The sequence below is a fragment of the Prionailurus viverrinus genome, chromosome B2 (assembly GCF_022837055.1).
Source record: "Prionailurus viverrinus isolate Anna chromosome B2, UM_Priviv_1.0, whole genome shotgun sequence".
Classification (NCBI taxonomy): Eukaryota; Metazoa; Chordata; class Mammalia; order Carnivora; family Felidae; genus Prionailurus; species Prionailurus viverrinus.
Genome location: NC_062565.1, coordinates 44,748,223 through 44,762,134, shown reverse-complemented (window position 1 = coordinate 44,762,134; position 13,912 = coordinate 44,748,223). Strand labels below are relative to the sequence as shown.

At 44.9% G+C, this 13,912-nt stretch overlaps 1 protein-coding gene across 6 annotated transcripts in view; it reads left to right on the top strand.

Moving 5' to 3' along the window:
• Positions 1-13,912, top strand: part of ADGRF5 (adhesion G protein-coupled receptor F5) — a 98,403-nt gene that overhangs the window by 33,731 nt on the left and 50,760 nt on the right. For all 6 annotated transcript variants that reach the window (XM_047858929.1, XM_047858928.1, XM_047858926.1 and 3 more), the window contains exon 2: positions 11,899-12,024. In XM_047858929.1, the coding sequence (XP_047714885.1) occupies positions 11,923-12,024 (102 nt within the window). In that variant the 5' untranslated portion in view covers positions 11,899-11,922. The remainder of the gene's footprint in view (positions 1-11,898; positions 12,025-13,912) is intronic.

Genomic DNA, 13,912 nt, shown 5'->3' with positions numbered 1-13,912 from the left:
AAGATTAAGAGCTCCAGCCTTGGCAACAGACTCGACTACTTTACCGTGTGACCAGGGTGTGTTATTTAATTTCCCCATGCCTCGGTTCCTTCATCTATAAAATGGGGACGATGATAGTTCTACCAAGGTAGGACCTAAGGATTAGATGAGCCTAGTTCATGCAGGGTGTTTAGTCTAATTCCTGGAATGTAGCCGAGTCTTGATAAATGATAGCAATTATTGCCATTACTAAGTGAATAGCGAGACCCCAAAAGACAGCTCAGGAAGGAGGAATGGGACATTTCAGCGGCCAGGAATGGTTTGAGAAGAAACCGAGAGGCAGCCATTCATTCAACCAAGACTTGCTCTTAGTATTTATGACACATTTTGCCAAAGAAAGTACGGTGAAAACTTGTGAGTGGTCAGCCTATTTTGCAGGCAAGTTTTGTGGAAGAAAAACATGGCAGAGCTGGGTTTATATTTAGGTTGTGTGTGCCAGGTGAAGTAGCCCAAATATTGCCTGGTCACTTGAGAACGTTTGAAGAATTTGAATGCGGTAGACAGCAATCTATGAGAAATCGCGTTCTAGGCAAATGAATCTGCCGATGGTGCGTTGGGTTATTGAGCAGGGCGGTGGGGGTGGGGTGGGGAGGAAGCCCATCCAGGAGATTGCTGCAATCATCCAGGTGCGAGGTGATCGTGTCCAAACCAGGGTGGCAGCCGAGGGAAAGAAAACAGCAGCGGAGGCAGTGACAGGACTTGGTGGCTGGTCCCATTGCGGCTCCCTCTCCTGCCCTGGATTCTTGTGTGAGGAATACCCGTGCGGTGGTGAGCCTGGGGAACTGGACGATGAAGCCAGCTGTTGGGAAATCTTGAAAGGGATGGGTTATGAGGTAGCAGTGGGAAAGAAGAATGACATTCAGTCTTTGGGGAACTGAATTTTCCACCCAGAGGGAAAGAGTGTGGTTGGGGAGATGCGCCTAATACGGAGCAGAGAGATCAGGGTGGAAATAAAGTTTTGGAGTTCTCATGTAACTTGATAATGAAAACTATGGAAGTGGACAAGCTCTCTAAGAGAAAGGGTGTCGGGGGGATGAGCCAAGGACCCAGGTCCACAGTGGGGCAGTTGGGAGGAGGAGGGAAAGGAGCAAAAGCTGGAGTGATGGGAGAGGAAGGGGAGAGTGATGGAAGAGGAAAGGGGGCCCCGTGAACGAGGAGGCACTAAGGGCATCAGAAACCAAGAAACCAGGGAGGACGAGGACTAGTGAAGAATGGCACTGGCTAATATCAGATGCTCCAGATTAAAGAAATCTTGGAATATCCATGACTTCTCAGGGAACTGTATTTCGAGTAGTACACACACCTTATTCTTAAAGTTTAACAAAATCCCTAGAAGGGAAAATGAAAATTTCAGAAAAAAGAAGTCATGGGCCAAGGACAGCCATGCATGGTCTCAGGAGACAGAGACGATGAGGTCTCTGAAAGCAGGAGACACAGAGGGCTAAAGTGGCCCTGACAATCATTAAAACGTTGGAATAATTTTTTAAATGTTTGTTTGTTTGTTTTGAGAAAGAGAGCATGGGAAGGGCAGAGAAAGAGAGGGAGAGAGAGAATCCCAAGCAGGCTCCACAGTGCGCCAATCCCGACACAGGGCTCCAACTGACGAACCACGAGATCATGACCTGAGCAAAAACTAAGAGCCGGCCGCTCAACCGAACGAGCCACCCAGGCACCCCTAAAATGTTGGAATATTTTAAACCATGTTGTAAATAACTGCTGCCCCTCAAGCCCCTGGAGTGTCCAAATGCCCTCCACCCCCTCTGCCTCAGCCACCCAGCCTTCGGACCCTCCCGCAGACCTCCGTACCATCCAGAATGAGGGCCCCTGGCCCCTGCTCCTGCATAGTGACCAGAGACTGCTCCAAATGGTCCATTACTTTTATGATTAACACTCCAGTATTCTTTTGAATACCTGATGGAGGGTAGGACCACAGATCTGTAAGGCTTGGCCCCACACCCAAGCCCTCTGCTGCTCAGTGCATCCCTACAGCCAACCACAGGGCTACCCTCCATCATAGCTGGAGCACAGCCCCGGCATTGTTTTGCTGGGACTTAGGGAACCCCTTCCACACAGTAAATGAAAGTAGGAAGATCGAAGAGATAAGAGCAGAGTGAGGAACTTAATGTTTTCATAAAGATGGCAATCTCTTGCTTAAAGGTTCAAATTCTCCAGGGATTTACAACAGGGAAAGAAGTGTAAAAGGTTATCAATGCTGCACACACGGGCAGTGTGTTTTGGAAAACTTGACCCCATTGTGTACAAACAAATGTTCTTCTGTAATCTGATGGTACCGAGCCGCCCTGACACAATGCTGTTGCGGGACCTTATTTCAAGGCAAGGGAAAATTAAATAGAAAAAAAAAAATGTTCAAGGCAGTCCTTTAATTGGTATTGTGTTTCGTGTTTGTGTTACATAAATATTTAGCTTATACTTCTGCATGTGTGAGGGATGAATCATCTAATTAAATAATGTCGGCAAAGATAAGTCTTGTCACCTCTGCCGTGGAAAATACAGATCTATGAAGGCAGGCTCTTAAGGTTATACATGAGGATTTTTAATCCTCAAGTTCAGGAGGGAGGTTATGGCTGATACCCTGTGCCTCATGGAGATGAGTAATAATCACAGCAGAATTTGCAGTTGAAGCCCTCCTGGAATTTGGTGTTATAATTTAGCACCTGTCATCAAAAGGAATCTGCTCTGAATTATTCTCCAGGAGTAGAATGATGTATGTGACGATCTATGTTCAGTCTCTCACCTACTATGTTGATCAGAAGTACGTGTTTAAAAAATAACTACCTGAACATCTAGGCTGTTCCCCAGAACGTGCAAAGCAGGACACGGGGAGATATGCATGTGGCCTCTCTCAAAGAGGACAGTAACTTGTCTAGTTGGCCAGCCACAGGCCAAGGTTGAGTAAGAGGCATGGCTTCCCTTGATACAGTCCTCGCGTGCAATACATTGAGTTCTTTTCTTAAAAAGAAAGTCACTTGGGGCTCCTGGGTGGCTCAGTTGGTTGGGTGTCCAACTTCAGCTCAGGTCATGATCTCACCGTTCATGAGTTCGAGCCCCATGTGGGGCTCTGTGCTGGCAGCTCAGAGCCTGGAGCCTGCCTTGGGTTCTGTGTCTCCCTCTTTCTCTTCCTCTCCCCCACTGGCATTCTTTCTCTCTCTCTCTCAAAAGTAAATAGACATTTAAAAAATTAATAATAAAAAAAAAAGAAAGTCACACATATAATATCACTACTCCATGCGACATGAGAGCCAAGCAGGTTACAAATGGGAGGCATCTCCACTCTCTCTTCCACCTTGCAAATCTCCTAAGTTGTATACACTCACTCATCTTGCACATAGTCTACAGCTACCCCCAATGTGATTTCCTCCCTACTCGCCCCAAGGAGAGCTGAGCACATATCACGAGTACATTGCCCTTGCTGAGAACATATCATGTCTCCAAATCCCATGGGCAAAATCAGCCCCCTCCGTGTGGGCCTTTCAGCACCACTGGACACAGTTGTGACAGTCTGCTTCTTGAAACCTGGTTTTCCCTGGTTCCATACTCTCTTCTAACCTTGTTTCCTTCCTGCCTCTCTGGTCTCTCATTCGCAAACATCTTCGCTCCATCATCTTCCTTGACAGGACCTCTGGTTGCTGGAATTCTCTGGGCCTCAGTTCTTGGCTGTCATCTCTACTCTCTCTACTGTCTTCCTAATCAATCTTAACACTCCTGTGGTTGCAATTACCCTGCCTGTCCTGGCTCCTGCTCACCTCACAAGCCCTCCAGTATACATCCCTTGCTCCTTTTGGTGTTCCAGCCACTCTGGCCCATTTGCAGCTCCTTGAATGTACTGTGCATTTTTCTGCCTCAGGGCCTTTGCACATGATCTTTGTTCTACCTGGAACTCTCAACCTCCTCCCCCTCTGAGCTCCCTTTTATTTTTAGCTAATTCCAACTCACACTTCAGATTTCAGCTCAACTAAATACTTCCTTCACGACACCTTCCACAGATCCCCAGGACTAGGTCATGTCCCTCTGTTAATAGACTTTATTAGAAAATTCAGCACAGTGGTGAAAAATATGGGCTCTGGCATTAGGCTTTTTCGGTTCACATTCTGGCTCTGCCACTTACCATCTTGTGTAATTTGGGGAAAATTACTTAACCATTCTGTGGCTCAGTTCATTTGATATCATACTGTTAAGTAGATACTATACTAAAATCCCTATACTGGAATTGCAATGAGGATTAAAAGATTTAATACAGTCAATGCTCAGCTCTGCGCCTGGCACATAGTAAGTGCTCAACAACATATTAGTGTCATGATTATTTTCCTTGGTCACACTTTCATGGTCATGGTCAAACAGTGAATTCAGTGACTGATCCTTTAATGATGCTCATCTACTCCATTAGACTCTAAGCTCCATGGAGACAGGGATCATTTGCTTGTTTTCTGCTCCTTTCTCTGCACCTAGCAGAGCGCCTGGCACTTAGCAGGACTTAATAAATGTTTCTCCAGTGAATGAATACAGAAATGGATACATGAGTAAGGGAATAAATAGATTTGCTTCATGCTATGCTTACGACAACAAATATAATACAAGGAGGAAGGTTAAGGACCTAGATTAAGAGGAAGTAGAGACTATTTATAGCTAGGCAGATCAAGGAACCTCCAGCCAGGAGGCAGCCTTTTGCATTGTCATTGAAGGATGGATTGAACTGGAGTATGCAGTGATTATCCCGAGGCCAAAGGGCGGGGAAAGATGGAGATTAACAAACCAAGTAAATGGTAGGATTCGTTTGCTTTTACCAAACATTCAAAAATAGTTTGACAATAATAACTGCTCCTCTCCACCGCCAGGATTGATTCTCAGTCCTGATTAGCTTTTGCATTTTTACTTTGGCGTGAATACCAGAAAACCTCTCACTCTATTTTCAATTATGAAAAATCAGCCACCTTCAGTGGTGAAAATCTAATAGATGCTTATTACATATACTTGCTCTGGAATATACAATCTAGGTCATGGAAGGCCTTGAGTATCAATGAAAGCAACTGCCTTTACTCAAAAAGCAATGGGGAGCTGAACAGGGAATAACATGTGAGAAGGGCACTTCTGGAAGGTTAATCTTGCGTCCATGTAGACAATGGGGCGGAGAGGGAAAGAATGCAAGCCATTCTCGTCCAATGGTGCACGAGAGAGGCGGTGAAGGCCTGAACTGCCTAGTAAGTCAGAGGTGGGTTGGATAAATACAAGAGATAATCACGGTTAGGCTCAGAAGCCTACGTGAGGTTTACCTTGGATTTGAAATAAATGTGAGAAATTTTAGACTCTTTGAATAGTAATGGGACTTCAGAGGCAAACTTCAGTGAGCACCTAATAAATTACAGAGATCTATACTTCTCATCATCATCTTTGATGACAGTCACTATCCACAATTCTATCACAAATGGTTTGCCCGACTGTAGGACGATATTGTCATCTAGAATGTAAGAATGCTTGGTGGGGTCTCCTGAGGCACATAGTCCTTTCTAGGCCTTAGTTTTCTCATCTGAAAAACTAAGGGGAGCCCACATTTCCATGGAGGCAGTGCTGGAACTAGAGATAAATTTTAATTTGTCTTCTAATTCAGATTGTGTGTGTTCTTTTCCTCTGTTCAGACACACCGATAATCCATTTTTCAATGTTCATCAAAAACATACTCAAAATAAACACTCAATAAATATTAAGCAACAGACCAGAGGGCCACACTTACCCTTTTTAAATAAAAAAAGAATGGTATCATTTTTACTGAATTCGAATTAATTTTCCAGGGCTGCCATAACAAAGTCCCACAGACGGGGTGGTTTACACAACAGAAATCTCTTTTCTCACAGTTCTGGAGCTTAGAATTGGAGATCAACATGTCAGCAGGGTTGATTTCTTCAGAGGCCTCTCTCCTGGGCTGGTAGATGGTCATCATCTTTCGGGGTCTTCACGTGGTCTTTCCTCTGTGTCTGTTTGTGTCCTAATCTCCTCTTCTCATAAAGCCACTGGCTGTACTGGATGAGGACCCACTCTAATGACCTCGTTTTAACTAAGTTACCTTTTTAAAGACCCTATCTTCAATTAAAGGTCACATTCCGAGGGACTGGGGGTTAGACTTCAACATACTAATTTTGGAGGGATACAACGCAGCCCAGAACAAGTTGCAACGAAGACCAGGCCCTTTTGTGCTTTGTGGGCATGATCTCTAATCTCCACAGCGGTGCCGCAAGGCGAGCCCTGGGATCCTTGCCATTCATATCAGCAAACTGAGGCTCGGTGGGGGTGAGTGTCTCACCATGGTTACCGAGCGGCGGAGCTTGAGTCAGAATACAACCCTGTTTCGCTTCCAAACTGGTGCTCTTTCCACTGTAGTCTACTACAGGAAAAAGGGAATCGCCTGAACTGTAATGCCACCAAATTCTCCTTCCAAGTCAGAGCAAAAATAGATCTGCCTTCTTTGGTGCCAGTAATTGTTCAGGAGAACAAAGCCCTCCTAAGGACCGTGGCTGAGCCTACTGCACAGCGGCCGGGCAAGCTGCTCAAGGGAACCTCCAGGAGGGGCTCAAGGGACTACTAAATCTCCCCCTTTGGGCTCTTGGTTCCCCTGCGTATGCTGTTCTCCTTCACCTGAGACTCTCTTTTCTTTCCTTGTTACACATGAAAGCATCACCCATCCTTCAAAGTCTGGCCACTGACCCTAATCACTCCCAAACTCACCCAGCTTTCCCCCATCTTCAGTTCCAGGCATGCTTAACACTCGCACAGTGCAGCTCACTTGGGAGATAGACCCTCGTGGGGGCGGATCTGGCTCTGTTACTCAACTAGCTGGGTGGCCTGGGTGAATTCTGCAGCCTCTCTGGGCCTTCATTTTCTCATCTATGAATTAGGATAAAAGTACCTACCTCACAGGGTCATCGTGACAGGGAAACTAAGTGCGCTAACCTATTTACTGCACTTAGCAGAGTGCCTGGAACGTAGTAGACCATCAGTACATAGTGGTTTTTACATTGATATTTTTTCAGTCTATGTTGCGTGCCTTCCCAATGAGACTGGGAGCTTCCCGGAGGCAAGGACCATGGCTCACTTCAATTTATGCAGGCAGAGCACAATTTGGGGACTGCAGAAAACACTCTGAATTTGCCAGTGCACAAGTGTGCAACACATTTGATAATTGTATGAGACGTTGAACACAATCTCAATTAACGGCCTTGGCTATTGGATTGTATCAAAAACTGGTGGGAAGATCACGTTGGAGCCCACACTTTCATTCATTCATTCATTCATTCATTCATTCATAATTGACTGCTTCCTAAATGCATCCCCTCAAACTTCTGTTTCTATGTAAGTTCTTTAGTAGAGAGCGCTATAGGCTGGTGATAGAAGGTACCAACGTGCAAGGAAATGTAGAAAGGACAATAGGTGGCCGAAAATATGGATCTGTAGACCTCAAACCTCCCTTGCATCAGAAACAGCTCTGGTAGGTGGAGAATTTCAGATTCCACCCCTTAGACATTCCAACTCAAGTGGTCTAGGGTGATTTTAAAATAACAAACAAACAAATGGAAAAAGGAAAATAAGAAACTCCCCAGGTGATGCTTCCGATGCACAGCCAGGGCAAAGAACCACTGAAGCAGATGATGTACAAATACTCCAGGGAACTTTTTCCCCTAGGCAATGCTAAGGGAGGCAATGTGTGTGGGACTAGAGTGGGGAGCAGAGCCCTGGTCACAGAGGCTGAGCAAGTGTGGGCTCACATTGTCATCTTACCTTCCTCCTCTCCAGAAGGAACCAGGAGAGTATCTGGGCTAGGGTCCCCAGAGGACAGGGGTTGAGGATACCAGAGAGCCTGAAAAGGCAGAGCTGTGTAGGGCTTAGGAAATAAATCATTTCCAGAATGAATCTCACTCTTGCCCTACTTAGACGGAGTGTGGAAACACAACTTGGTGACATTGGGGCATCGAGCCTCACAGATGTGGCCATTTCGTGAACATGCTTCTAACCTTGCAAAGGCATGCAAGGCCATTTTCTTCTCCTCCCACTCCTCCGATAAAGTATGGGCCAGTCAGGGCTGATGAAGGGTTTCCAGGAAAGTGGGTGATTTTAAGATTTGGGAGAATAATTCCCTAATGTGTTTCAGGCCAGTCTCACAGTGGCAGTTCCTGATGCATAATCACTCTGCAAGAGAATGTCATTATAGACTGCTTCAAGGAAGCCAGACCCTCATCCTGCAAGTGCAGGGCTTCTGGGAATCCTGAGGACCTATTCCTGGCAAATGATGTCAGGGTGCTTGATTTCCCTCTCCCTGTTCCTTAACTTCACAGACAGGAAAATAGGGCCAGAGAAGATCTGGAAGTTGCTCATCACCCCAGGGTTTGTACTGAGTATGAGATCATAGTTCCCAGTTGGTTCTGAGACACAGCCAGCTCATTCAGGTTGGTGAGTTTTAGTAGACAGTATCCCAGATTTATAATTTAAAAAGAGAATGAAATTGAGAACATCAGATAATTTTCTTTCTTCTCTGCCTCCGTTTGTCTGTGTTTCTTGGTTGTTGTCCGCCATTTAATCCAGGAATATAGAATGCATAAGAACCTCTAGGGGATTTACAATTAAAGAGATTCTGGTGAAGATATATTGCCTTGAATCTGGGGTTCTACTTCATGTTTTTGATTGGGTGAATTTGGATTTTTCTGCCCATTAGCCATGCTAAGTAGCCCCCACAGTCTCCACTGGCCTCCTCACAGATGAAAACCAGCTGTGAGCTGGAGAGTTACTGAAAAATTATTGATATAGGTAAAGGAAGTTTGTCTTCAGATATCTCCCAAAATGTAGGAACCCCAAAAGCTGAACTGATCTTCAGCTGGTATCACTGTTCTGATTGGCCAGGCCCATACACAACTGGTTGTCAAATACTTTTAACGTTACCTCTCCTTCAAAGTGGTGGCATTCTTCTCTCAAGTGGAGAACCCACCTCTCACCCTTACTGGGTAAGCAATGGCTATGTACCTGTTCTCATGCCCCTGAATCCAGGGAACATTCCCTTCCCCACAGTGGGGTCCTTTCGACATCTCTATTGACTTGTGATTTTGTTGTCACCAACTAGGTCAATAGAGAGTGTTAATTTAATCAATACCTGTCTCTAGGGAGCTGGGAGAAGATGGGGACAATGGACAGTATTGGCCAATGGCTTATACAAAAGGACCACATATGACCACTTGGAGACATTATAATTCTTGCTAATTCTGACAGAAAAGCCACCTCTGGGGAATGGTAAAAAGGATATAGAGTCAGCTCCAGTCCCTCTAACACCTGGGTCCCTCCCTGGCCGTCATGAGTCAAGGGAGGCTCATTAACCATTCAGTGACTAAATCTCATCCTTTTGATTAAGTGTCTCAATCCAGAACCAGCTAGCATAGTGCACGAAGGTGAGGCACGAAAAGGTTACCTCACCTCCTGAATACCCAATTCATCCCGGGAGCGGTTGTTATCACCCCGCTCAGTCTGCTCAATACCCACAAAAGCCTGTTCCCTTTGAACAAAGAATCAGTTGCTACAATTGCCCTACAGCAGATGCATCTGGTTTAGATATCTATTCTCGCAACCTAAATTGCAAAGCATTTTCCAAAAGCCATTGAGTTGCAGAATTTTAGAAACGTATTTGATTGCCAGATCTGCAAATTGGGTCACTTTTCCAGGGCCTTCTGCTTCCCCCTTTTCCACGGGGGAAAAGGAAAAGGAGGCAGTCAGCAGCTGGTGATTGAAACACAATTCTCCCTGGCACGTAGGTCTTGGCTACCGTCTGTGTGTTATCCTGGCCACGATCCCCTGGCACTCCCTCGAATGCCTGGGCCAAGGCCTGCCCTTCCTGATGACTGCCCTCTGGATTCCACTAACAATCAGGGTGAAACCACAGCAGCCTGCACCCCTGCTGGTCTTCATGGCTTTTAACAGATTAACTTAAAAAAAAAAAGTTTATTTGTTTTTGAGAGACAGAAGAGACAGAGAAGCAGAGAAGCAGAGGGAAAGAGAAAATCCCAGACAGGTTCAGCACAGAGCCCGACATGGGGCTCAACCATGAGACTGTGACCTGAGCCAAAGTCAGATGCTTAACTGACAGAGCCACCCAGGCGCCCCAAAACTTTTATTTAGCTTATTTATTTTTAGAGGGAGGGAGAATGGGAGAGGGGCAGAGAGAGGGAGGGAGAGAATCCCAAGCAGGCTGGGCACTAACACCTAGCCTGGCTCGAGGCTCGCTCCTATGAACCGTGAGTTCATGACCTGAACTGAAACCAAGAATCAGATGCTTAACTGACTGAGCCACCGAGACCCCCCATGGTTTTTAATCATCTGAACCTCAGGAAAGTCTGTGAGAAAATTAGAGGAGGTATAATTATCCCCATTTCATAGATGGGGAATATTGGGCTCAGTGAAAGTGAGTGACTTTACTCAAGGATACAGTTTATGGTGATTCTGCATCTTAACCCATATCTTCTGTCTCTTGGTCTAGTGTTCTTTTCATGAAAATACATGGCTGTAAAAAAGTTGGTAAGGAAAGGAATCTGTACGAAGTGGTTTGTCTGGGTCCACTTCATTGGATTGGGATTATGCAATGCGATATTCTTCTTTAAAAAAATTTTTTTAGGGGGGCCTGGGTGGCTCAGTCGGTTAAGCGTCCGACTTCAGCTCAGGTCACAATCTCACGGTCCGTGAGTTCGAGCCCCACATCAGGCTCTGGGCTGATGGCTCAGAGCCTGGAGCCTGCTTCCGATTCTGTGTCTCCCTCTCTCTCTGCCCCTCCCCCGTTCATGCTCTGTCTCTCTCTGTCTCAAAAATAAATAAACGTTAAAAAAAATTAAAAAAATATTTTTTAATGTTTATTTATTTTTGAGAGACAGAGAGAGCGCACAAATGAGAGAGGGGCAGAGAGAGAGGGAGACACAGAATCTGAAGCAGGTTCCAGGCTCTGAGCTGTCGGCACAGAGCCCGACGGGGGGCTCGAACTCACAGACTGCGAGATAGTGACCCAAGCTGAAGCCAGATGCTTAACCGACTGAGCCACCCAGGTGCCCCTGTGTATTCTACCTTTTAAATGCATAGATGATTAATCTGGTCACAAAAACTTCATCTTAATCACCAGTATTATAAAGAGGTTGATATCAAAAATCAATGCATAAGATGGGACATATTGTATTAATATTCTGTGTTATTTACTGTAATACCATAAAAGACTATAAATTACAGGTTATATTTTTATGGCTAAATCCAAGATTTTTCATACTAATGAGTCCCTCGCCCATTATTATGCATCATGAAGTCAGTTTAATGGGTTGCTACCAGAATTAAAAGGAAAAATAGGGTAAGGTAGGATAGAATACAATTGGAAATATCACAGTGTGTTGTATGTAGCAAAGGCAAGTAATGTTCTCTGAATCCTTTTGTTCGTATGTTAGGTATACTGGATCACGATGTTTAAAGTATTTCTTGCTGAGAAGTCTTTCCTTTTTTCTTGCTTTGTTCCCTCCCTCCCCCCTTTCTCCTTTCTCCTTCATTCTCTGTCTCCTTCTCTGTGTATATAGGACGGGTACCCAAACATCCGCTACCTGTCCTATGTACAGGTCCCTCCACAACCCGCCCCAACCCTCACCCATCCTGACATGATCATATCCTCATCCCTGGGTCTGAAGCAAGGACTGTCCTCTATAGTTGATATTTTCATGCCCCTTCTGTTCTCCTCTGTTTGCAAAGGTCCTTTGGTAGTGTGACGCTCGAAACAGGGTTTGCTACTTCTTTCTATGTGTAATAAACAAATTCTTCCATCTCTAAACCATCATATTTACATTTCAGGCAAAGCACCTCAAACGTAAAGAAATGAAATCCCCAAAGAGAACCACGCTGTGCTGTATGATTATTGTGATTTATTTTTCCCAAGCTACACCGAACTTGAATTTAGAGTCTATTGTTCATCCCTTGGTGAGTACATCCATGTGTGCTATATTTTTCCCTGTCAAATTTTTCTGACTTCCTGGGACTGTTGCAGATGGAAATTGCTTTAAAAAACGTTTCTTGAGGCCTTTGAGAAAATGTTGCAAATGCGAGGAGGGGGTGGTAGACATACATGGATGTTCGTTTGTCTACCTGGCTACAACTTACCATACTCTGCCATTAGTGGTGGTCAAGGGAACATCCCTCAGGCTTCCCTCCTTAAGTAAATGGCCACTTTGAGGCCTGAAACTCTACTCTGAAACTGACAACAATGACCAGAAGGCAGATTTTGAGGACTGGGGGCAGGACACATTCTCAAAGCATTTATTTTAACGTGAGCATCAGACTAGAACATATTTCAAAATGTGTGTGTGTGTGTGTGTGTGTGTGTGTGTGTGTGAGAGAGAGAGAATCACAGATTGATATAGCTGAAGGGGCCGTCGATGTCATTTAAACTCTTTGCTGACAAATTATCCAGGTGGTTTTGTCTTGTCTTTGGGAAGACAAGACAGAGGATAATAAATACTCCCTCCTTCCTTATGGAAATTATTAGTTATTCCTTCCTTAAGCCACTTCGTGCACCAGAGACAGGGCATGTTACTGGTTTTGAAATCTTGGGAAACCGATGTAATTCTCGCTGTGGTTCAATTTCTTCACCTGTCTCATAATGAGAGTAGTACCAATTTCCTGCTTGCTACGAGAATTAGGTCAGTTAATATGTGTGAGATGCCTTAGAACAGTGCCTGGCACATAATAAAAGCTGTGGTGTTGTTTCTGCTGCTATTTCTCTACTGTAATGGCATTTTTTGCTGCTGATTTTTTAAAAGGTATTTTAGCACTGTTGTATTCAGTCTGTCACTATTGTTAGAGTTTCACTGGTACTTTGTGGCATTATAGACTGTCTCTTTCGGTCTTCTTAGTACTTAAAAAAAATTATGTATTTATTTTTGAGAGAGACAGAGACAGCGTAAGCAGGGAAGGGACAGAGAGAGAGGGAGAGAAAGAGTCCCAAGCAGGCTCCGTGCTGTCAGCACAAGCCTGACACGGGGCTTGACCCCACGAACCGTGAGATCATGACCTGAGCCGAGATTGAGAGTCAGGCACTCAACCAGTTGAGACACCCAGGCGCCCCTCTGCTGGGTACTTTTTAATTTTAATTCTTTGTCCCCTGTTTCCGTTATCAAATTTGTTTTTATATTCGTGTTTGCCCAATCTTTGTTCTTTGTTTTTTGTTTAGCCTTTAACGGACCACTTTGTGTTGGAAGTCCTCTTATAAACAACATGTGTTTGAAGTTTCGTCTTGTTTTTTTCTTTTCAACAAAATCTGAGTAAATCTGACTTTGCTTGGGGGAGCATAGTTTATTCACATTTAATATCATATAGAAGATGCTTGATCTTACTTTCAGGGTTGTGTTTTAGAACTTGATGCACTTAATTCCTCTTCTGTTTTTATGTCTTTCATTTGGCCTAGGTTTGCTTTGTCTTTTTCATTATTTCTTTAATGACTTGGGAGGTGTGCATTATGTGTCTCTTCTCCCAAACTCCAGTGTGAGGTTCCCCTTGTGTGATCATAGGCAGCAGTTTGCCCAGGTAAATGGGAGAGAAACATTCACACCTCCTATGACTTCACGGGGTCAGCGCGGAGTTCTAGTTACTCAGACATGTGGGCAGAAAGCCCGAGGCTGAGGTGATCTCAGCAATACAGTCAGCTTGACCTTTATTCCAGAATTTCCTACCACTCCTGGCCTCCTGGCTTCAGCTATGCCCTCCGCCCTTGGCCAGGATGGCCCCCGTTGCTGTGGCCCCAACAATGCCCCTCCATCCATCTGGGGGCATTGGCTGGTCAGAGGATAAGCCAGTGACTTCCCAAGGCTTC